The sequence below is a fragment of the Nannospalax galili genome, unplaced genomic scaffold (genome assembly GCF_000622305.1).
Source record: "Nannospalax galili isolate Female #2095 unplaced genomic scaffold, S.galili_v1.0 scaffold577, whole genome shotgun sequence".
NCBI classification, from domain to species: domain Eukaryota; kingdom Metazoa; phylum Chordata; class Mammalia; order Rodentia; family Spalacidae; genus Nannospalax; species Nannospalax galili.
The window spans coordinates 1,508,415-1,533,364 of NW_008340387.1; the positions used below are offsets into that span (position 1 = coordinate 1,508,415).

Here is a 24,950-nt window from a genome sequence, read left to right on the forward strand (position 1 = left end):
TGCTTCTGGGATATTACGATTTTAACAAAAAGAAATGCTGAGGAAAGATCAGACGGCAGAGGCGGAGACTCCCTTACTTTACTTCCATCCAAATTAGCCACAGCCATGTGGCAACAGTCCATTTACACTCCTGAATAGGCGTCACTATGTCCCCTACCAGAGTACCTCCTCTATAAATCTCCAGGCTCCAGCACTACGGTCCTTCCTTTCCTCCAGCTTGTAGTCTACACACATGCATGTATGTGTGTATGCATGTATGTGCACCTGTGTGCACCTGTACATGCATGTGTATGATGCACTGGAGACTGAACCCAGGGCTTTGCACATGCTAGGTATGCATCTACCATTAGGCTACATTCCTCAGCACCAAGCTTGTGGGTTTTGATGATCCTAATCAATTCCTCCATTCTTGCAGCTCCAGGAGAGGTTGTGGGTCCTCCAGTGACTTTCTCTAAGGTTCCCTGAACTCTGTTCTTTCCACCCTCCTCCAGCAATGCACCCTACTCCCCCCTATAAATTCTCCTTTGGAAAAACCTGGAGAGGCTGAGGGCAGGAAGGTGGTCTCAAGTTCAAGGCCAGCTATAGGCTATAAATCATGACCCTGTCTCAAAACAAACAATAACAACAAAAAGCCCAAAGAGACAAACAATATCCCCCCATGAAAAAGGCCCCCTACCATTGTTGTTTTCTTGACAAGACAATCAGGAAAATGGTATTTACTTTTCACTGTCATTATGAGAGATCAGCCTGCCTGTTGTCACTGTTTAAATGCCTAAATCTAGTTATGCATAATGCCAAATCTATTCTCCTAGACTTTTTAATTCTCTGGACCAATGTTTCTTTTTTTTTTTTCCTTAAACAATCCAAAGTTGGGTTTTTATTGTTTCAATGATTCCAAATCTCCTTGTCCCCACCCTCAAACCAGGAGCTTTACCCCATGGCCACTAAACAAATCAGACCAACCACCTCCTACTGAAAACTTTAATGAAACCAATAAGTTAATAAGTTAACAAAGTGAGGTACTTGCATATCTGAGAACCAGGTTGGTGGGGGAACCTCAATTGTGGATGGGGGAGGGCTTCTTCCCAAGTCTCCTTTGGTCACAGGGTAATATTCTCCAGCCCCTCCCTGCAGCTGTCTCTGAGGGGATGAGGTGGCTCTTTGGGGACAGTGCAGTACAGATGAAGTGAGCCAGGATAGGCTCCATCCAGGGCATGATGGTACATGCAGAGGGCATGGTATGGCAGAAACTGGGTACCATAGGGCTGAGCAAGATCCAACTTGAGCCCTGGTGTTGGTGCATGCAGGTCCCAGTATGAGATGCAGACAGCTTGGCCTCAGCCCCTTGTTCCCTGGCACCTCCCAGAGGATTGCCATTAGTCCTCCACCCTTTGCCCTTCTCCACCTGCACTGGCTTTGCAGAAGAGTAACAAAAGAGTAGGGATCCCAAACTGGTGCTGGGGCCTGCAGTATTTGGGCACTTATGCCAATATGCAGTGCTGCCAACTGAAGTGAAAGAGTGGGACAGAGGACAGTGCAGGTGAGATCCAGGTGCACAGCTGGTGTAGCGCTAGATGCATTGTGTTCTCTCTGGGAGTTTAAGGGACTAGGAAGGGGGTATGCAGGGCCCAGAGGCGTAGGCCTGAGTTATGTTGTGGGGGGTTATGCCCTTGGGGCAGCCAGAGGACTCCTGGACCTTCCTAAGGAAGGGGATCTAGTAAAGCTCTGAGGCAGGGCCTGTGGGGACCATGGGTTACTCTGAAGTTCCCACTCCTGCCCAGAATGGAGGGAATCCTCTTGGTAGACATCTCCCTGCATGGACAGTCCACTGGCATCAGCTGCAGAGGCCCAAGAGAGAGCAAGTGGCTTTGTGCTCATACCTCCAAGTGCATGTGGTTGTGCGCATCAGTATGTGAGGCTCTCTCTGCTGTGAAATAAAAGGGCCATGCTTGTGTCTCTAGTGACAGAGCACTGTCCACTAGGTCTGAGGAGAATACAAGAACTTGTGCTGACTGTCAAAGGTGTCTGGATCCAAAGAGGGGAGTGGGTATTCAGCAGGAAGAGGGAGCTCCCCGGGATGACACCTGTAGATGGGAAGAAAGGCCCAGGTAAGGCCCTTGGGGGGAGGGGGACAGGAAGAACCAGGCCCCATGCTGGGTGAGTATGGATGATAAGCCAAAGAGTGGAGGAGGGGCATGGCCAAGCAGCCTGAGACCAGCTACTGCTGGGGGCCCATCTCCCAGTGGGGAAGGGCAGAGGGACCCCATGGGGGTCCCCAAAGTTGCATATTTAACATAGTTTGCATATATGGTGCCCATCTGCCTTGTGGCAGGGTCGTCGTGTGCTTTGTGGGTAACTGTGGGGGCACCTTGGGCCCATCCCCAAGCGGGGTGGGACTTGGCAGGAGGGCTTCCCTGCTCTGCTGGAAGGGTGGGCCAGAGACCTCACCTTGCATAGCTGGAAGCTGGGTCAGAGCCCAGAGCCCCAGCGCCCTGCTCCCATTCCGGTCCCTGCCTGGCGGACCACATTGAGCCTTGATGGAGTGAGCAGGGTCCTGGGGGCGCCCAGGGGCCGCCGGGTTGCCGTGGCTGCTGCCCTCTACGTGGCCTGGCATCTAACGCTCCGGGGGCGCTGGTACTCGCAGTGGGTATCTCGCCGACCCCGACAGCTCAATACTGCGTGTGGCCTCTCTCCCGGCCCGGGAGTGAGTTCAAGTAAGAGAGAAGTCCATAGGCCTAAGGGAGCGAGTCCGACCCGCAGGCCGAGGGGCTGACCGAGGCTGTCCGGCCCGAGAAGTCCCTCAGTCCATGTTGGTGCTGACCGAGCGGGAGATGCTGAGCGTCTGTGCCGAGACAGAGATGTCTTCGTGATCCACAGGACTGTGGTAGTCGGAGGTGATGTCGGGGTCGAAGAGCGGCACTTGCACGGTGCCCAGGCTGGCCGAGGTGCCAGAGCGTAGGCAGCGCGAGTAGAAGCCCAGCAGCAGGTCCAGTTTGTGCTCAATGGACTGCACCTGGGGGGCGGGGCGGGGCGGGGCTGGAACCGGGGGTGTGCCTGTGGGAGGGGCTAGTCTGGGTGGGCGGGGCTGGGTGGGAGGCGTGGTTAAGACTGGTTGTAGGTAGAGGGCGGGGTTGGCCCGGCTTCTGCAGGAAACCCAAAAGAAAGCCACAGCCTAGGGCAAAACTGGGGGATTGAGAAATTCAGCTGGAATTTTTTGGAACCAGAAAAAAAGCTGCTGGGATTAAATGGAGTAGGTGGGGCTTAGAGACCACAGCACCCTAGGAGCTGGGCTTAGCAGGAGAAGGCAGGTTTACCCCGGTGAATGGCTTTCTGGGAGACCAGGCTTATTTGTGGAACCAAGCTTGGCCAGGCAGGACAAGCAGAGGCCCTATTAGCGCCTCCAGGGCGCGTGCTCTTGGCTATGGCAGGGCTGCACCCTCTCCTGATCTCGTTCCTGGAGCTCTCAGGAGCTTCACACCGAGGGCATCATCCGGTCCTTACTACACTCACCTGCTTCTCCACCTTGACCACGCGTCCCATCATGCTGATTTCATCCACCACCTCCGTGTCGGAAAGCCCCTTGTCGCCCTTCTCCCGAGTCTTCCGGTCCCCGAGCCCTCGACCCACAATTTGGTCCACCCTGTGGGGAAAGAAACTATCAAAGGGCGGGAAGTCACGATGCTCCTCCCTTCCACAAAAACTCTAAATGGCCTGCTGAAAGGGAAGACAGCCAGCCTGGTAGGAGGAGGCCAGTGCCCTACCTAAGGAGGGCAAGCCTGGGTTTGGAGGGTTCTCTAAATGACAAAGACACCAACCTACACAAGCATAAGTAAAACATGATTAACGGAAGAGAGGTGGGAAAAGATGGGCTGGGAAAGGGAATGTGAGTTACAAGCTAAGTGTTATCCTTTACCTCCAATTCTTTCTTTCTCTCTAAAACCTACTCAAATCAGACTTTCACCCCCACCATTTCACCAAAAACTCCTATCCACAGTGAACTCTATGTTGCCAAACCCAGTGATCAAACCACTCTTCATCTGACATTACTCAATAGCAACAGAGGGCACATCTGATCCTTCACCCCTTCTTCCCACAATACTTCCCTTTTTTCCATCTAGTAGCCCAGGCTGACCTTGAACTCTCTACATAGCCAAGGTTGAACTTCTGATCCTCCTGCTTCTAGCTCCCCTACACCTGCAGCACTGGGATTACAGGCATACAGCACTATGACAGTTTACTTAGTGCTGGAGACAGAACCCAGGGCCTTGTGCACGCTAGGCAAGTACTCTACCAACTGAGCCACATCCCAGCCCTCAATGATTATTTTTTGAGTGAATGAATGAACAGGAAGTGAGAAAGCACGTCACACAGAGGGTATGTGCTGGTGATTTGGAGCTTTTCCTTAATCCTAGGCCTAGAGGACATACAGGATTTTGGAGGCAAGGAGTGGGCACTGAAGACAATTTGCCTCACGTTGCTACTGCGGAGATGGGAAGTTCATGGTTGTTTTAGGCCAGTTACTTCAGGACCAGGAAACAATCATCTTAAAGAAGGCCCATAAGACATGGAGATGGACTGAACTCACATACAGGACTACACTGAGTTTTCATTAGCCTCATAAAAGCCTGCAAACTGCAAGCCAGGGATCTTTTGGTTTGGGTTTGGTTTCCGGTTTCTTTGTTTTTTTGAAGATAAGTCTTATAGCCCAGGCTGGCCTTGAACTTACAAGCTTCCTGCTTCTGCCTCCCCAGTGCTGGGATGGATTATAGATATGAGCCACCAAGCCCAGCAAGCCAGGGGACCTTGCCCTCCTGGCACTAACCTGTAGGGAGTATACACAGCTTGATCACAGCTTGATACTGTCCTTAGTCCTCTCACCTGTGCCAGGGCCCTAACTCCCTGCCCCTCCCTCCCCAAAGTGACACACCCACCGAGTTTGCAGGCTCTTGATCCGGCCCAGCATATCCAGGTGCCCAGCTGAATACTGTTCAATGACATCCTTCACATCATATGGTCGCAGTGTCTCCTTGAATTTCCTTTTGGCTACCAGGAACTTCAGAATCCTGTTAAGGGAGGCAGGGTGATCATCCTGTTCCCACAAGGGATTCTTTTCTAGTTCTCCCTCTGCCCATTTACTACCCTCTTGTCAAGATCCAGTTTATCTCCTGCTTGAACCACCTCAAACAATGTCTTCTGGGTCCCCTAGCCTCCTCACCCAACCACCAGGTTCCCCTTTGCCCTGCACACCCACAAACTGGTTTGGTGTTTTCTCGTGTGCCAGCCTCTGCCAGTTGCATTAACCTAAGAGGCAGGGCACAGACCAGCTAGGTGGGACATGGGGCTTCTGGAACACCGACTACTGATGATGACAGCTTAGGGGGAAAAATGTTACATTCACTCCACACATACTTGGCAACTGTGTGCAGGGCCTTGGGCACCCAAGGGGTGTCCAATCCAATCCCTGGCTTCAGGGATCCCAGGTCTGGGATGGGAGATGGGGAGGACACAGACATTGTGGGGTGACAAGGACAAGGTTCAAAGAATAGAGAAAGAGGGTTGGGAGCCATGAGAAGAGCTTCAATGAGACAAACCTTAAGTGTGGCATTTTACAGCCCAGGGCAGGAGGCAGCTTCTTTTTTGCTCTGGAAGAAGGGAGCTTCCCAGAAACAAAGTGGGAGGTATGAGAGAGATGTAGCTTTGGGAGACAGGATCAAGGATGTGGTAGAAAGGGTCCAATCCTTGGGGTGGTTGACAGTGTGATGATACTGGATGAGCCATGAGGAGAGGGTTGGACGGAACTGTGCAGAGCAGGCACTGGGATGGGAAGGAGCCATCATTCTGCTTTAGCATGCCTGCTCTGCCAGCCTCTATGGGACCTGGCATGACAAAGTCTAAGCAGGAAGACCTGTTTCAGGGGATGGGCCTGAGCTGGGAGAGGACAGTGGGATGGAGCTTGGAGACAGCTTTGAGCAACTAAGAGGTGGGATGAAAGGCTTTTGCATCCACTCCAAGTTGACTCCTATGGCTAGGGACAGGGTAGGTGGTGGTGTCACTGCCTGACGGGAGGTGGGAGGAGGAGGTTTGGGGCACACTAGGTGTGAGGGGGCTGTAGGGTGGCCAAGGAGAGCTGGTCTGGCCCTCATAGCTCATAGCTCTGGTGGTCACAGAAAGGAAGAAACAGGATATGAGGAGGCCCTGGGGGAGGATCACAATGGTTGATCTCAAAAAGAACATAGGAAAGAGGCAGTGGGCAGGTACTTGAGCCAGGGCAGAGAGTCAGTCAGTTCCTTCAGGGCCTACTACAGGGAAAGAGTCAATTGAGCACAAGCTGCAGGCTGGAAATGGACCCAGCCAGGACTCTTTGCCAGGGAGCTGGGGCCAGATCCGCACTAGGCATGAATGCAGGGTACAGGAGACTGGTCCCCACTTAACTGTCATAGCAGACAGTCTATCAGGGCTTTCAAACTTTTTTGAGCAAGACCTAATATAAAAAATACATTTATCCTACAAGCCAGTGTGCATGCACACACAGAGAACTTAAATACAAATTTGTTTTGTATTTTGTTTTATGAAGCAGAGTCTCGTGTAGCCCAGGGTGGCCTTAAACTGTAGCTAAGAATGACCCTGATTTCCCAATCCTCCTGGTTCTATCTCCCAAGTGCTAGGATTATAGGCCCACTAATACCCAGCTGCTGTCAATGCCACTGCTGCAGCTTCTTTTAATTTATCTTTATTTTTTGGTCTTTTTGAGACAGGGTCTCACTGTACATCCAGCTGGCCTGGAACTCACTATGTTGACTTGGCTGGCCTTGATCTCACACAGATCCAAGGCCTGTCTCTGCCTCCCGAGTGCTGGAATTAAAGGCATGCACCCCTCATGTCTGGCTGTTGCTTCTCCTTCCTCCTCTTCTTCCTCCTCCTCTTCTTTCTCCTCCTCCTTTTTTTAATGCTAAACCATGGCTAATTTGGTTTCACTAAGTTCATTTTAAATCATCTGAACCCATCTCAACCCATCTCTGCTCTTGAAGAAGTCCTGGGGCGGACAGAGACAAGACACAAAGGAGAAAGAGTTTGAGATGCAGAGACAAAAAGAGCCTGGAGACTGAGACACAGAGATACAGGAGAAAAACAGATGTAGATAGAGACCCCAGCAGAGGCTGGTAGGTGCCTCCAATACAGCTAGGGAGAAGAAGGGAAGAGGCTGCCATGAAGTGGGACAAGGAGAAAGGGGAAGGAGAAGTGGAGGGCAGGGCAGGAGTCACCGGGAGGATAGTTTGTGTGTGAGGACAGAGACCATGACCGGCAGCTAGCTGTGCCTCCAGCCACTGAAGCCAGGCTCTCTGGACATGATGTGTAGGAGCAAAAGATGTAGGAGCCATATGCCACCTGGCTACTGCTCCTGCACTCCAGGCAGGCAGCAGCTGCTACCCTGGGAGCTGGGCCAGGCCTGGCCATGAGGGCAGGCCCAGATGGGGAGCAGCAATAGCCAGCAGGTGGAAGGGCTGTCACCTTGAGCATCAACCTCACCTGACAGAACGGATGACTGTCTTCACAGCGGGCATGACATCATCTACCGTGAGCTCACACTGGTAGCTCTTCTCCTCAGCTACTTCCTCTGGGGGGCCCTCTGAGAAGACAGGAATGGCACATGAGGTCCAAGGGATAGGAGGAGGAGATGCTACTCCCAGCCCCCACCTACATTAGTAACACTGAGGAAGACAGTGACCCAGAAAGTGCCCAAAGCAGGCCAGATGTGGGCTCCCTGACTGCCTCCCCTCGCTGCCCTAACGTGTACTACATGTCCTTCTGCCTCTGTGACTGGGTAGGGCAGACATCTGCCTGGTGACAGATGAGTGGCAGCTGCTTGAGAGGACATTTGGTCTGGCCTGGGGCAAATGTGATGCACACAGGCCTGGAGGATATGCCACTGGTTCCCTCCATGAAGGGAAGAGGGCCCCAGAGGAAAGGCATTTATTTGATGCTCTTTACAGAGTCCTGTCAGAGTCCTTTCTCCAAGCAACGAGGGAAGCTCACACTGGCATCCCTGCCCAGATCTACTATAAGGAAGGCTCTTGAAGCAAAGTGGGGAAACAACTTCTCTAAGGCTGGTGTCCTGTGATTCAAAAGGATGATGTTCTCCTTATCAATCCCCGCCCCCCGAGGAGGAAGGAGGGCCCAGGCATCAGTCAGCCTCAGGTTCCCACGGGTCAGTATCTCCCAAAGGCTGGTTTGTGATGTTCTGCAACTCTCCAGGCAGAAGCAGTGAGATGGCCCCTCCCTCCAAGAACAAAGAGAGCTTCCTATCCCCATCCTCCATCTCCTTCATTCACCCCTTCTTTCTCTACCCAGAGCCAGCAGCATGTCCTACAGTAGTGAGGGGTCTTCCAGGAGACCCCAAAGAACCCTGTCATTTTCCTTAAGATACCGAGGCACAGTACGGAGCAGCTTTTCCCCTAAATCACTCTGGAGAAGTAGAACTCAAAAAGACAATCTTCCTCTAATAGTGGAAAAGAGACCCCCACCAGACTCCCAGCCATGTGGTGGCAGGCTGGGCTCAGTACAAAGGGACAGCAGGGAGTACCAGCTTTGAAGCTGAAGGCCTGCTTCAGGGTAGGAGATCTCCCACTCATGTGCTGAGAGTCTCAATTTCCATGTCTGCAAAGTGGAGGCAAAAACAGGGTCATCGGGAGACGCAAAGGAGACGATCCAGTTGCAGCTGCACAGTCCACATAACTCCTCTCAAAGTGCATTCATGTAATCTGTCTTCTGCTGAGCACTGACTATGAATTCCACTCTTCTGTTCGACTTCCGAGCATCATCTCATTTAATCCTCACAATCTATCTCAGAAATAGATACTATTATTGCCCCCATTTTAGAGATGAGGAAAGTGGGATTCAGAGAGATGTGATCACTTGTCTAAAATAAGTGGCAGAGGGCTGGTGAGATGGCTCATTAGGTAAGGGTGTTTGGTGCCAAAAGCTGATGATCTGAGTTTGATCCCAGGGACCCACAGGGTGGTGGGAGGGAATAAACTCCTTCAGGTTGTCCTCTGACCTCCACTTGCACATGGACACACATGCATGTGCAGATAAATAAATAAATAATCATAATTTTAAAAAATTTAAGCATAAGTGACAGAGTCAGGATTCAAATCCAGGAAGCCTGCTTCCAAATCCTGTGTTCTTACTGCTACCGAATGCCACCCTCTACATTCTCATTTGATTTTCCAACAGTGTGCAGACTGGGTCACAGCAAAGAAAGGATTATGATGCCTATTCTCTAGACTAGAAGACCTGGGCCAGTCCTCATCTCTTCTACCTCCAGCAGATTCAGGGCAGGAGACCTCCAAGGCTTACCCTCAGCAGAGCTGCGGGGCTTGAGTCTCAGAGAGGCCCGGAAGCGGGTGCGGTCATTGAAGCTCCAGCTTTTCTGCACCTTGCTAGGGCTGGAGGCCTCACCCACCTGCTCACTGCTCGGGGAGGTGGGCATTGGTGGAGGTGCCAGGTGCTGCTTGGAAGGACCTGTCCGTCTTTGAGAGCTGCTCATGCGGATGCGGTCTTTGATGCCCATCCGGCTGCTGGCAGGGCAGGGCAGGGCAGGGCAGAGAGAGCGGCAAGTTAGCTGGTGCTGTAGCAGGTGGGTGGGGACAAAGTTGACCCAGCTGACCTAGGGGTTGGCTATTGGGTCTCGATTCTCCACCAAACCAAGATTTCCTGGGGCAGGGTAGAGGTGGCAGGGGAACCCTGATGCCTATAGGAAGCTAGACCAGGTCAGTTAGGGCACATTCCCTCCCCATTCCCACCTCTCATTCCTTCCCACACACCCCCACCCGGACAGATAAGGAGTACACAAGAGACAGATGTCAGAGTGGAGGCAGTGAGAGAAACTGGAAGGAAATCAGAGACAGGAGGACAGTGGGTCCAGGTCCAACCCAGGTGGATGAGTAGAGAGAGAGTGGAGGTGGCAACCCCTGTGAACACAGACACACTGTGGAGCAAGGAGTTCACCTGGCCAGGAACACAGAGGGTGGCTCTGGGCCTCATAGTACACAGGGGTTGGCTGCGTGGAAGCGAGGAAGTGTATGTACACATGTAACTGGGTGCACAGGCACCTGTGTGTCTATACATGTTAATTTATGTTCTCCTCCTTTCCCCGCTACTGGAACTATCTCATCCCACACTGGTCAAGTCAAGCCTTAGGACTTGGCACACCTGTGCAAGTAGTCCACTTCAAACTAAGATCTCTATCATACAGACTTCCATGTGATGGTGCTGTGGAGCTGTGTGATATGATGGAGGTCTAGGGCCCCATGGGTCTGGCTGCTGGGCCTACATAAATGGCCAGGACATGCTGGGTACCTGCTTTCTAGTGACAGTCTATGTGCAATAACCTGTTCTGTGGTTTCCCCTGCCTGAATTCTGCTCTCCAAGACTGATGCACTGCCCATGTGGAGCCCCCTGGAAGGCCTCTTTCTACACTAACTAGTTTAAGCTACACACTTTTGTGCACGTAAACACACATGCATGTCTGGGCATTAGCTTGCACTTCCCTTCCTGTACTCAGCTTCCCATCACATCCCCAAACTTGGAGGAAAGCAGGTAGAAGGAGGCCTCAGGTTCCCTCAGGTAGTTCCTAGTAAACCAAACTGGTAGAGAGATTCTGTGTCCAAGAGGTTAAAGAACCGAGCTACTGCCGTTGGATAGGACCTAGGCAAACATCCTCCACCCCACACCCTACAGTGTCACCACTGTTTCCTCTGAAGGAGGACCCCTGGAAACAGGTTTGAAGGTCTCCATCACAAATGCCTAGGGCCCCCACCCAGGAGAACACGAATCAGTCTCAGACAAGGCCTGAAATGGGGCAGCGATGAAGAAGGAGCTCTGCTCTGGGGGCTTTCGGATCAAGGGTTGAGCAGAAGAGACACTTGGGTCTCACTCTCAGGTGGAAGGCAAGGCCCCTCCATGCCTAGGACATGGGGAAGAAGGCACAAAGGCAGGGTGCTGAGGTAAGGGAGATCTCGAAATCAGAGGCACCTTCGGGAAGGCGGCCTGGATGTAGAGTCATCCTGAGGGGCAGGGCCCCTGCACAGAGGGGAGAGGTTATAGGTCATGGATTGGGACTCTGAGAATATCAGAATGAAATCCAGCATGCTCTTTCCTGGACTGGGATCTCTTTGACAAATCCCAAAGATTCAAACAGAAGCTTGAGGGTGGCTTTCCCAAGCTTGCCTCTGCAGAACCATCGCAGTGGGCTGACCTCATGCTGGCAAGCACCCGAACCCACCCAGCCCATGCGAGGCCACCCTGTCCTCCGCTCCTCCAAGAGGAAGGGAAGGAGAGGAAGCTGGAGAAGCCCTTGCACTTTGGCCCAAGGGCTGGAAGTCCAAATTGCAACACCCAGCACATCAGGCTCCGTGGCATTCAGGGGAAGGGTGGCCTTCCAGGCACACAAGTGTGTGACGAGGCTGTTAGGCCTGGTGAACTTTTAGAGGAAGGGGGCTGAGGCTTGCACTAGAAACCTTGAAAAGTCCCTTTCCAGCTCAGATTCTGTGACAGAGGAGGGAGCCTCCAGCCTGGTTTAGGGATTCTGTAACTTTCCAGCCAGTCAGAGGCCTTGGCTCTTCTTTAATGCAAGAAGATACCGCTTTCCCCTGGAGTGGCCCTGGATTCCAGCTCCTTGGGCAGGGCCCAGAAAACGGCTCACATCAGCCTCTCTGGAGCCTGAAAGCTCAAAGAAAATGGAAAGAAACCTGGCACACGGTGGGGACCAAACAGTTCTTTTCTTCCCCAGCTCCTTAAAGCACACAGGGCCCAACTGAACACCTTGGTGCTTTGAGTCCTCTGAGCTACCTCTTGTTGGGTTCCTGTATCTACAGTTTCTATTTTGCAGATTCAGAAAGAGGGAAATGGTTTGCCTGAAATCAGAACAAGTTCCAATCCATTTCCTCTGACTTCAAAAATTCTGCTTTTTTCCAAGGCAAGTGCTTAGTGTGAGAACTGGGACAGTGGTCCTCAACTGAGGGTGACCTTGCCCACTTGACAATGTCTTGAGACATTGCGAGGTGTCATACTCTAAGGGTGCTCTTGGTATATATCCTGGGTAGAAGCCAGAAATTCTGCGAACCATCTCAAGAGGCATGCTATAGGCCCCAGCAAGAGTATCATCTGATTCAAAATGTCAGCAGTTCTGAGGCAGAGAAACAGGGTCCACAAGGTTGCAGATCCCTGGGAGAAGGATGGGTGGGCACGACTGCAGTGTGAGTGTGGGGGGTGGTGATAGGACAGGGGAGAGGTTTGCACCACTCCTCTCCAACTGCCCTGAAGGATCCAGCCAATCCTTGCACTCATAACCACAGGGAATTTCTGCCCACCGGAGCCCAGGCTGGGGAAGGTGGGTCAGACACCCGCCCCTGTGCTGCATGCAGCCCCTCTTCAGGAACTAAGGGAAATACCTCACCACTGGCTTCTCTGCCTTGGCCTTGCCCTTGGGTCCTTCCTTCCCTCAAAGCTAGGCTTGCAGAGGGGTGGGTCTATCCCAGTCTCTTTGGTGCCACCTTCAGGGTATTCCTGTTTCCTACAGACACATCCCCAAGCTTTTTGTTTTGTTTTTCTTTTTTCAGAGGCAGGCATAAAACCCAAGAGGTCTACCATAAAGCTACATCACTAGCTTCCAAACTACTTTTTTTTAGACAGTCTCCCTATAGGCCTAGGATGACCTAGAACTCACTATGTAGACCAGGCTGCCCTCTATCTCACAAGAGATCCACCTGCCTCTGCCTCCTGAGTGCTGGGATTAAAGGTGTATACCACCACACCGTGCCCAAACTTCTTTAAAGTGAGATTTATTTATTTATTTATTTTAGAGACAGGGTCTCATATAGCCCAGGCTGGCCTGGAACTTGATATATAGCCAAGAATAATCTTGAACTTCTGATCCTCCTGCCTCCACCTTCTGAGTTCTGGGATTTCAGGCATGCACCACCACACTCATTTTATGCAGTGCTGGAAAGTGAATCCAGGGCCTTATGTACACTAGGCAAGCACTCTACCAACTGAGCTATATCCTCAGTCTCCAAAGTAAGATCTTAACAGCCAAGCATACTAAATTGAAGCGGACACATATTGGAACCAAGCACAGCTTCAGCTGAAGCAAATCCTATTATCACTTGCATTTCACATCGAAGGAAACTAAGGCACAGAAAGCTAGGTGCTATGCACAAGGACACATGGCTAGATGATGATCTGAACCCACACTTCTAAGAAAGGCTACCTCTCAACATAAACATATAGTCAGGGAGAAAAGAAAAAAGAAAAAGAAAACAAAAATCTTGGGGTGAGTGTCTATAGGAAACAAGGACACCCTGAAGGGTCGCACTGAGGAGACTCTGGGACTCTGTCCTTCAACTCCAACTAAAAGCTATAGTGGCACCTTGGGGAATCAGGGACCCCCAATCCTAGGCTACCTGAATGCCAACAGGATAGGCTTGGGGTTCTTCATGACTCAGTACTACCCCAACCTTGGGTCCAACATGCCACTCTCAGACCAAGCCTCACTGGGCTGCAGACTCATCTCCCACAGCCGTGCTTTTCCTCTTGCCTTCCTGTTAGTTCTGGGTATCTCCCTGGCCTGGGTGCCCTCCCTAACAACCACCTATCCAGGGCTACCTCTGGGATAAGCGTCCAACCCCAGCTCACCAGCCCCTCTGCTTTCCCCTTGCCGCACTGAACCACAAGTACTCTTTGCAACTCTCTGGGGACCATGTTTTATTCATCACCTTTTCCCCAGTGCATAGAGTAGGCCCTGGCACCAGGCAGGTATACAGATGTAGTAGTGATGCAGCTGAAAAAGCTGGGGCTCTGGATTTGGTGAAGGAGGTGCGGGGCACAGCTCCTCCAGGAACCTGTAGGCTTCCCAGGAGGGCAGTGGGAAGCCAGGAAGCTAAATCCAAGGCTGGCAAGGGTTGGAGTGGGAAGAACTGTTAGAGAGCCTCTAGTTCAATCTGCCCACTCCATAGAAGGGAAACAGATCCAGAGAAGGGAAGCAATTTGGCCAAGATCACACAGGGGTCAGTGGCATAGCCAGCACACACCCCCAAGGCTCCTGTGATTGTCCCTTCTGGAACACTCAGCCCAAACCCCAAACCTGGCAGAGGCATCCCCAGGAAGGCAAGGGGCTCATTAGAGCCCCAAGGCAGACAGCAGGCGGCAGGCACATGCACCTTGTCCTTGGCCCATCCTGTCCCCCTCTCCAGCCCCCAAAGAGGGGAGGCAAGGAAGAGTAGGGACAGGAGGAGCAGGCGAGGGGGTACCTCGGTCTCCAGCTGGCGTGGATCCGAAAGAAACTCCGTTTATTACTAAACATCTGGCTGGAAAGTTGAGAACAAGACACAAACAGAGGTTAGTAACAAAGAAAACAGGTGGACAGAACACGGAGAGCTGCCAGGATGGGGCCGGCCTCCTACAGCTAGAGGGAAAGAAGAACCCCCATCCAAGTTACCCTCCGGCCCCATCCCCATGATGCAGAGGTCCTCAGGCTCTGCATAGCATCCCAAGAGCACAGTGAGCCTTCAGAACTCAGGGTCTCTTCTCCAGAGCCCAAGTCCTCGGGTGGGAAAAGAGGTCCTGTCATTTGCATTTTGAACACATGTCCCATGGGATGTGGATGCAAGCAGTCAGGAAACCAGGCTTTGGGAAACTCATCCCAAAACTCTTGGAGGGAAGGTGTGGCTCTAGGGATGCCGTTTCCCAGGAAGTCCTGCTCCTTGGATCCCTACTTCCTGAACATGCTCAGTATGATCCATCCCCAAGCTTCATGTGACCAAAGAGGGTGGGGGAGTGGAGGAGGAGGGTTTACACGTATGTGTATGTGTGTGTGTGTGTGTGTGTGTGTGTGTGTACATGTGTGTTTGGGAGTGTCCTAGCAGAAGTCAGGCTCTATCCCTAGGGCCCAGACAGCAAAGATTAAGGACATGGTCACTTGGCCTGAGCCTGGTAACAAATTCAGAAGTCACAGCTCAACCCCCCTGGGGTTCCTGAGAATAAGAGTCACTTCACAGACACACAGACATGCCAGGGCAGACAGACGCAGTGTTAGTGATGCCAGGCTTTCAGCAGTAGTTTGCTCCTGGGGCCTCAGAGCAGCCAGGAACCCACAGTCACTGAGGGACACAGGCTTCAGGCTCCCTTCCATCCCTAGTGTCTACTGATTCAGGTGAAGGGAAATCATGGCGAACTGGAACCTCAGAGTCCATATCTGGCACTCCTCGGGGTTGAAAGAATGCCAAACTTTGTGAGTTTCTGCCTATAAGCTGTGGTTTGGAGGGCACAGGACCTGCAGGCAGTGACGGGAAACTCAAGTGGGGTGACACCATGAGCTTCTCTTCCAGGGAGCTCCCAGCCTAGTCCCAGTCACGCTTCCTTTCTCTCCAGCTCCAGACCTAAAGGGGTCTTCTCTACCTACCCACTTCTTGTCTAGTCCTTGGTCCCGAAGTGCCCTCACTGAGAGCAGGGAAGGGATATTCTCACTGCTCCAGGCCTCTTCAGCCCAGTAACAGAGAACTCAGGATCCCTGACCAGCCTGAATAGCGCCAATTTTCTGCTAGGAGCAGGGTGGTTTAATGGCTTTCTCCACAACATACCGCATAGGTGGCAGAGGCAAGCTTCTACCACACCTGCCCCTGAATGTGGAGGGCCTGGCCACTTCCCTGATTGACTGCTCTGCACCTGGGGCTTAATGATTCCCCCAGGCTCAAAGCACAGATGTCCACCTGGCTGGCTCAAGAATGATGTGTGAAGATGAAGCAAAGAAACAGGCAAAAGTGGGGTGGTACATGAGGGGACTGATCCTTGACCTCAAATCTAAACCTTCACAGAAGCAACCACTTTCTCCCAAGCCATGAGGATGGGCTTCCCTTATCCCAGTGTGCCTGGAATTACTCCAATTAGGAACACACAGGTGGGGCAAGCATTGTTCTGTCTTGATTCTTCTTTCAAGATGCACAGCTCCATGTCAAGGGAGAGAGAGGGCTGGGGGCGGCAAAGGAGTTCAATAAGGAAGGAGAGAGTCTCAGGGGGACCTCCCACATAGCAAAGCTGCGGACAAGGGCTGCATGAGACAAGAGCATTAGTCGTCACTGGTGTAGTTTATGTAGGTCCTACAGCCATCTTAGCCACAGAGCTCTCTTTCCAGCAGGCATCCGCTTCCCAGGAGGCAAGCTCTCGTTGTCAGCCTCCTAACAACAGCATGCTGAGGGAGGGGGTCCCTGCCCTCACACCCCAGAACAGAACGGCGCCCTCGATTACCTGAGCCGTAAGCACCTGGGGCCAGCGGCCTCCTCCTCTCTCCAGCTTCCCAGGAGGGATGGGGGTGCAGGGATGGAAGAGTGGGGGGATCAGGGGTGTGGAAACAGAGAAAGAAAGAGGACAATGGCATGAATGGAGGAGATGACAGGAAAGGATGGTGCGGAAAACTCTCCCTCTCAGACCCTTGGAGTCCCAGATGACAAAAAGTTGAGTCCAATGTGGCCTCTCCAGAGAGGCCCCTCAGTATGTACCTGGCCATCTGATGACAACTACTCAGGCCTTGTGACGAAGCCAAGGAATCCCCCAAACAGGCCCAGACACCCATGTGGTGGCTGGAGGAGGTCTGAGAGAGGGTGAGACAGAGAATGGAAAAGAAGGAGGAGAAGCAAGAGGAGGTGGTGGCCTCTGGGGGCCCCTACCTTTCCCCAGGGCAGAAGGAAGCACTGCCTGGCCGGTGGCAGGTGGCAACGGGCGGGTAGCGGGAGGGCGCTCCATCAGGTACTGGCGCCCGCCGCACCTCCAGGGGCCGTAGGCCCCCATTGCGGGCCCGTTGTACGTGCTCAAACAAGAGGGCCAGCTCTCTGCAGGAGAGGGCACCATCAGCTGCAGGCAGGGCCCCAGGGATACAACCCACTCCAACCAGTGGGCTCTAAGCTACTGGGCTCAGACCCCATTAAGACTTGATCACCTCTGGGGGTGCTCACAAACACCCCAGGCCAGAACTGGCAGTGTTGGAGGATGGGAAAGATTTGCTTGCTTTCTCCCCTTCTACAGAAGTTTCTGGGAAATCCACAGGGGTGCCAGGTATGGTTATGTGGGTTGGGCACAACTTCAAAGCACCCACACAAAGCACAAACGGGAACTCGAATCTAGCTGACTCTGCTCATCAGTGTGAAGCTATGCCTACCGAAAGGCTAGCAGCAGCTCTGAAGTCCTCAGTCTCCCCGTCTACTTGGATTTTTAGAAGACCGAGACCAAGGACAGAGACTGGATAGGGTAGCCTGTTCAGCTTCCCTACCCTGTGGTGTTTATTCCTGCCATGAGGTTCTTGGAGACTGGATTTGGGGCTGTGGCTGTCCCCTAACTCTCCAGGCCATTTCCTATCGCCATAACCAGGAAGGCACCTGCCCCCCACTGGGCCTGAATTTCCAGATCAGGCTCTTTCCCTCTTACCAGAAAGCCCAGACCACCCCATGCAGAGTCTCCCCACCCCAACCTTTCTATGCCAATTTCAAAGCATCCAGCCCTTGCCCTTCCCCTGCCTGGCCTTGATTCCTTAGCACTGCTCCTAGAAAGTGGGCTGCTTTGAACCCAGTTTCTGGCCCTGTTTCTGAGGTAGGAGCTTGCCTCTGGCCGGTAGGAAGATGGGAATGGGAAGGATTGATGCAGGGAGCCCCCTTTCTAGCCCCTGCCTCCAGGTTCTCCCGTGGGAAGTTCGTGGGGCAGGGAGGGAACAGGAGGGGCCAGGTGCAGGTGTGGGAGAGTGGGATCACGCAACAGCTGCTCCTGAAGAACTAATGAGGTAAAGACAGGGGAGAGAAGCGCTGAGCACAGCAGCCCAGCCTAGCACGCACTCCACCACATCCTGCCCGTGGGATTGAGGCAGCCGAGCCGGCTCTGCAGTCTTCATTCCAGCCCCAGGGCCTGGCCAGGCACCTGGCTCCACACACCTTGATGATGCTATTAATAACCCCCCACCCCCCCAATGGAGTCACCCCCATTCAGTCTCAGTCCAGCCTGGGGCCACCAGGGCAGACCCACTGCTGGCCACAGGGATTGCTGCCTGGCACAGTAACAGGGGCCATGCAGTCACATGTGGGGGCTCTGGGGCAGGCACACGTTCCTGTCATGGACTACAGTATGCTAGGTTGGTACTGTCTAACATGCTCCCACTTAGGACTGAGGGGAGATGGCTGTCACTTTTCTGGATGCCATATAGACCGCCAAAACTCCAGGAGTGGGGCTCAGTCTGTGAGGGCAAAGTTGCACCAATACCCTTAGCCCAATGGACACAGAAGAGTAGGGAAGAGGACCCTCCAGGCTCTGAGTTATGCAGGAACACAGAGCCAGCCCTGAATGTTCTCTTGAGAGCTGCCATCTCTCTCAACCCCAGGGGCTTCTGCTCAAGGAGCATTCAACACCAGCCCCCACCTGATCCCATCCCAGAAGCACCTACCTGAAAGATGGAAGGATACTATCATAGTAGTACCAGGTGGCTGTCAAGTAGGCCCGGCTTGTGTCTGTGGAGTACAGGCGCCATGCAGCCTGGAGGCATCAGAGAATGGGGTATCAGAGAGGTTCATAACCTCCCCACCAACGTTCTGCACCTGAGAAAACCTAGTCCCAGACCAGGTGAAGTGATGCCAGGACCATAGGCTAAAGCCCATTTCCAAAGTCACTAGCAGGGCCAGCCAAGAAACCAAGGCCTAGAGAGAAGTGACTTCCCCAGGATGGCCCAGTAAATCAGCACCAGAGCAAGGGGCCTCAGAGAACCAGGTAAGAGCTGGATCTGTGGTCAGGCGGGCATGGGCTTCCAATCTCAGCTCTACCTGATGGATGGGTGTGGAAAGATTAATAAAAGCTTCAGAACCTCAGCTTCCTCCCTGCAGAATGGACTGAATATTGCTGACCTAATGGAGTGTTGTGAGGATGAAATGGACAGATGTCTATTTAATGCCAAGCTCAGCATCTGGCAAACAGTAGGCACTTATGGCCAGGCTCTCTGTTAAACCCTCCTGTTAGCTCCCTTAGCTAGGTATACATTCACTGTGTGTCTGGTTAGTGTCTTTCTTCATAAACTGTGTCTTGGGCACCACTGCATCCTAACTGCCAAGTACAGTATCTGGCACACTCAGGTGTTCTGCAAATGTTTGGGAAACAAATGTTGGCTGGGTAAATAGCTATTGCAAGCTCCAATTCCACTGTATTTTCATCAGCTGCCTATTGCTACCATGGGACTACTCAGGTCAGAGAACATTACCCACCAACCCTTCGGCAGCCATGGTCTCTACAGCAGAAGGAATGAGTGTCAGATGAGAGGAAGGACTGCCCCTCTCTCTCCAGGTAAAGAGATGAGTCTGGGAAGGACTGTGAGTGGAGTGATCCACTGGGGCAGGGAGACATGGCTACTGCTAGATAGAACAAAGCAGAGCTGGGCTCTGGGTGCTCCCCTCCTTTGGTGTCTCTTGTCCTTAAGGGGCTGCCATTGCTAACCTCACCAGCCAGGCGCCTTCTTAAGACAGAAATATTTTTACTTCCTGCTTGCCTAGGTCCCTGGCATGAGCTGGGGAACAGCTGCCAGAGCTGTCTCATTAATTATGGGCACCACAATACCAGCTGTCTCTCAGCACGGACAGTGCCAGCCGCCTGCCCCTACAATGCCCCTTGGGAGGCCAGCTCCCAGGGGACAGTGGCCATTGTGCCCCAAGGGATGCTAAGAAGAAATGGCTGGGCTGGCAGTTAGGGATAGCAGTGAGGGGGAGGGGGGCTCCACCCTGAAGAGAAGAGATAGAGGTGGTTGAGTCAGGCTTGGGCTTGGGGGTCAGAGAGTGACGTGTTGGGGAGCAGGCAGAGGTATGCTATGTCGGTATTCCCCAGCCATTCCCTACAGGGAATTCTCTTGTACACTGAGCAGAAGCCAAGGCAGAGTGCCAGGCTCACAGAAGATCAGAATCCACTCAGACCACCCATTGCACTGGGGGACACTGAGAGCACATGCTCCTGGCTTTCTACCCCCCACTTCTAGCCGCTCCTCCTCTGCTTCCTTGGTTGTTCCTTTCTCAGCAGCTCACTAAATCCTGGTGTTCCTAAAAGCCCCATTCTGGACCATAGGACCATCTTCTTGTCATTTGGATGACTGCTTGAGGACTTAGTGAATGTATCAAGGCACTGGGAGTGGACTGGACTGACAGACAGCTGCCCAGATGAAGGATGGCAGAGCTGAGTCTCCATCAGGAGACTAGGCTTCCCCTCAATTCCCTAGGCAATGGAGTCCCAGGACCAGAGTTGGCTATAGGGTGGCTCTAATGAGTCTGAAACTAGTTATTTCATGTAGGGGTAAGTTTCTGAAAACGCAGTCAGGATCCCAGCTCTGTCTGTAACATGGCAGGTGAACCCAGAAAAGTCACATCTCTGTCTGAGCTTTGAAGTAGAATCATGGGGTTTTGGGGGGGGCGGGGGTCACATAGGCCAGCACACAGGGCTGGCACAACACAGAGTCCCCTGAGCATCGTGTACCTGGATGAGGTTGGCTGCTGGCATCCTCCGCTTCTCAAAGTGCTTCTGTCTATGCTGCTCCTGGACCTTCAAAGCAAAGCCTGAGCCCAGGATGCCCTAGAGGGATAGGGCACGGTTGAAGGGGATATGGGAAGGAGCACAAAAGGCTACTCGAATGTTTCTATACCTGCCCATCTGGGGCACCCCAGGCTGCCCAAGCAAATTTGGGACCAGGCTGATCAGGTCAGCCCCAGCCTCCCTCACCAACCAGCAGAGGAGAACTCACAGCAGGCAGGGCAAAGAAGGAGATGCCCAGCAAGGCGAAGCCAGCAGCCAGAACCCTGCCCAGCCATGTATGTGGCGTCTTGTCGCCATAGCCAATGGTCGTCAGCGTAATCTGGGGATACAAATTTGTTACCCACAGGACTGGGGCAAAGGGGACACCCACAAGAACTTGGGGGTGCAAGCAAGAGGGAAACTGATGACAAGACAAGGTCTCCCTCCCCCACTCCCATAGAGGTTAATCTCAAGGACTTGTCAGTGGGGTTGGGGGGACAATGATGGATCCTGTTCTCAAGCTAGTCAAGGGGTCCAGGTCACAAGGGCTGAGTGAAGGACTGGATGTGGTGGGATGAACAGGTTCAATAGAGCAGGTAGAAGGCTAGCATAGGGGCCTGTCAAGGAATCCTGGCCTTAGTGTGAAGAGACATGGGTCAACCCTGGGTGGGTTAGTCCTAAGCAACCAACCTCGGGAATTTGCCAGGGAGGGTCCCAGGGGAAAAGGCAGCCTGTACAGGCCCTAACGCACCGTCCCCCACCAGAGCGAGTCAGCATAGGAGGAGAAGTCAGAGTTGGCGTCCTTCTCAGCCAGGTAGACAAGGAAGGAGGCGAAGATGAGCACCAGGAACCCAATGTACCAGGCGGTGATCAGCTCCTGAGCACAAGAGGAAGGGCACAAGGAGTCATGCCGGCCTGGAAGGTGATAAAGCTACCCTGCACTTCTCCAGCTGGACTCTATAGGCTTCCTAGCTCCTCTCTTCATGGAGCCCCTGCCTGGCCTTCTCGAAACTCCTAGGGCCAGACCCCAGGCCTGTTCTTAATCCTCCATCTCCCAGACCACTTCGCCCAGCCCCTCTAGCCCCCTTCTCAGATTTCAACCCTGGGGTTCCGTCTAGTTCCTCCCAAGGTACATTTTGCTCCCAGTTCCCACTCTACTGGAGCAGTCCCTCTCTAAACCCAGAGACTTCCAGATGAGACCCCCAAGCTCCAACCACGAAGGCCCTGCCAAAGTCCCGCTCCTTCTGGATCCAACCCTCACAACTGTGTAGGCTCCGCCCCTGCCCACCTCAGCCCACTTTCCCTAACATAGGCCCCGCCCCCTCTCAGACCCCGACTACTAGACCCGGTTCCTGCCCGGCTCCAGTCCCCTCCCTCCACCCCCTCCTAGCCCCAGTGTAGGTCTCGCCTCTCCCAAACTTCGGGTCCACGTTCCCCAGAGTGGGCCCCGCCGCTCCCAGTCTCCGAAGACTAGGCTGGGCTCCCGCCCGCTCCAGTCACCCTTGACCCTGCCTTCTACTCCCGCCCACACTGCTCCCTCACCTTACTGTGCGCGTAGACCACGGAGCCCAGCAACTTCCAGGTGCCCCCGCGGCGGTCCATGCGCACCATGCGCAGGATCTGCAGGAAGCGCATGCTGCGCAACGCAGACGTGGCAAAGATGTTGCCCTGTGTGCCCGCCGCGATCACGGCCACCGAGGCCACGAACACGATGAAGTCTGCAGGGCGGGAGTGTCGAGGTCACCAGCCCACCCTGCGTCAGAACCTGCGGTCGGGGACTCCTGGGACCGTGAGGGGAGAGAGGATTGGGAGGGTCCACTGAGTTCATGAGTAGCCAGGGGTCGGGGCCAGGAAGGGGGTCAAAGTGCCAACCCCGAGGCTTGGGGCTGGACAGAGTAAGAAAGGCCTTGTACCGATGACACAGAAGGGTTTCCTGGCGAAGCGGAAGCGGCCTTGCCATCCTCGGTAGCGGCAGCAGCAGCCAGCCGACCAGACGCGAATGATGTACTCCAAGCCAAAGACCACGATCATCACGAATTCCTGTGGGACCATCGGCCTGAGCTCTGGTCCCCATTTTCAGGGACCAGGACCCAGGTCAGAACCCAACCCAGTCCGAATCCTGGGTTAAACCAGCACCTGCTCAGACCTCTCCACTGAAGGTTCTCCTAGAAAGATTTGAGAGGAATCCAGAAAGTTGGGAACCCCTTCTATGTCCTTCAAGGAGAAGCAGAAGCCTAAGTCTATCCCCATACTCACACTTCTGATACCATAAGCTGCCTGGATTTTCATTCCCCTGCCCTCTAGCCTTCCAGCCATCCCAGATTCCTTGAAAGGGCATAAAGGGTGGCTCTTGGTCAGCAGAGGGCCTTCTGTGGGTTTTTATTTAGTAGGGTGAAGTTAGCAGTTTCTGTCCTGGTATAGGATGGAGCCTACTCACCCAGTCTATACTGGGCTCATCGTTGGGCCTCACAAAGCAGGAGATCATCCTGTACCAGCTATAAAGCCAGGAATTATAGCCAGATCTGGACAGCCACCAGCTCAGGGAACCCAAAGCAGCAGTCTGCTCTCTAATCCATAGGCTTCCTAAGCCTCTCTCCACCTTCAGCCCTCAGCCCAGAGGTGCTACCTCATATGCCACCCTCCCTGGAGGAGGAACTGGCAGGGACTCCAGTACTCACCAAGATGAGGAGACACTCATTGGCAAGTTCCTGGTGCTCTTGAATAGTAGACAGCACGGATAGCACCAGGCAACTGAAGACCAGCAAAAATCTGCAATTGAAGCATGTAGGGAAGGTCAGATGACTGAGGGAACAGGAGAACTGAGGGGCCCCTGGCAGGGGGATGCAGTTAGCTGAGGTGGGAAGCATTATTGGGGGAGAATTCTTTGGAAAGCAGAATCCAAATCAGAGTTCTGTAAAGTCATGGCTCTATGCCAAGCTTCAGCTCAGCCATCTCCCCTACCCTCTCCACTGTATCCTGGCATGGCTGAGGCTCAGAGGGGAGGTTTCCCAGCTGTGTGTGTGCAAGACGGGTACAGTTTTGTCTCGGCTGGCAAGAGAACATACAGACTCAGTGTTTTAAGATTCAAGAAGTGTTCCAGAGGTCAGTGAGAGTTCAGGAGAGATCAATGGCCAAGGGAGAGACTGCCTTCACTGTACATCCAAAACGGCAGGACGTGGCCTCATCTGCAGAAGAGGGACAGATGCTTTGCCTTCATGGACTCTTACAGAATCCATAATGAGACAGCTACAGGACTCAGTGGCAAGAGTGCTTGCTATGTAAGCATAGAGACTTATGTTTGGATTCCCAATACCCATGTAAAAAAGCTGGGTGTGGAAAAAAGGGGAGCTGGAGAGATGGCTCAGCAGTTAAGAGCACTTGCTGTTCTTCCAGAGGACCCAGGTTTGGTTCCCAGCACTCACACAGCAGCCAACAACCATTTGTAACTCTACTTCCAGAGAATCTGATGCCCTCTTCTGGCCTCCATGGGCATTGCATGTGATACAGATGCACTTACATATACACAGATAGGACATTTATACTCATAAAATAAAAATAAATAAAATGTTTTAAATTTTTTAAAAAGCTGGGAAGGGCTCCTCCCAAGCCCATGTGACCCCTGAGTAACAGATCCTCAAACAGCCTTAAGAGTAAAAATAAATTGGTTTATCTGGGCCAACTGTATGGCCTTAAACATCCAAAAGGAAAGTATAACCAAAGATTAAAGGGGCCAATATTTTGAGGGGTGGCCCAAGGGACTCCCAGATAGTAACCCAGCATAGAACTGGGAAAATGAACAGCTGACCCCAATCTTATCTAAAGGAATATTGACAACCAATTGCTGATAGATGGGGAACAGCTGACCTTCCTAAAACAAAGACCTGTAGACAGGCTGACTAGATTCACCAGATGGACAAGTAGTGGGGAGGGGCTGGGGGTGCCGACATCACAGCAGACAGTAGAAGGGATAACAGAGTATAAGGGCTCTAGTGGGGGGAGGGAGGCTATGGGAGGGTGCCATATGGGAAGTGGGTGTACAGTTGAATAAGATGGTTTGGGATGTTCTGTGGATATACACAAAAAAAATCAACAAATTTTAAAAAATGAATTATATTTGAGGAGGAAGCATAAAAAGTTACGTCATGTTAATTAGTAGAGGTGATAAACATTACCGTTGAAATCTACCCAATGACTTTATAGCCATATACAGGTGCCAAGGATCCAAGTGCAACCGACCATGACTAGTAATAATCAGATACATACAGATTAGAGAGGCATGCGCCAACATCTCAGTGTTAGTAGCAAAAACAGCGAGTCTTTCTGCAAGGAACAATATATTCTAAAATGAAATGGAGATCTTTTTTAAAGGTTAAAAA

General features: G+C 52.7%; 1 protein-coding gene across 1 annotated transcript in view; it reads right to left on the reverse strand.

Annotated features, from left to right (window-relative positions):
• Positions 1-1,028: 1,028 nt before the first annotated feature.
• Kcnq4 (potassium voltage-gated channel subfamily Q member 4) overlaps positions 1,029-24,950 on the reverse strand; it is a 58,320-nt gene continuing 34,398 nt past the window's right edge. Inside the window, exons 2-14 of the mRNA XM_017798755.2 lie at positions 23,253-23,343; positions 22,488-22,614; positions 22,117-22,292; positions 21,326-21,451; positions 20,804-20,914; positions 20,539-20,634; positions 18,479-18,567; positions 16,722-16,883; positions 9,358-9,578; positions 7,528-7,627; positions 4,932-5,063; positions 3,511-3,640; positions 1,029-3,013 (exon numbers count right to left, since the gene is read on the reverse strand). Of these exons, the coding sequence (XP_017654244.1) occupies positions 2,801-3,013; positions 3,511-3,640; positions 4,932-5,063; positions 7,528-7,627; positions 9,358-9,578; positions 16,722-16,883; positions 18,479-18,567; positions 20,539-20,634; positions 20,804-20,914; positions 21,326-21,451; positions 22,117-22,292; positions 22,488-22,605 (1,674 nt within the window). The 5' untranslated portion in view covers positions 22,606-22,614; positions 23,253-23,343 and the 3' untranslated portion in view covers positions 1,029-2,800. The remainder of the gene's footprint in view (positions 3,014-3,510; positions 3,641-4,931; positions 5,064-7,527; positions 7,628-9,357; positions 9,579-16,721; positions 16,884-18,478; positions 18,568-20,538; positions 20,635-20,803; positions 20,915-21,325; positions 21,452-22,116; positions 22,293-22,487; positions 22,615-23,252; positions 23,344-24,950) is intronic.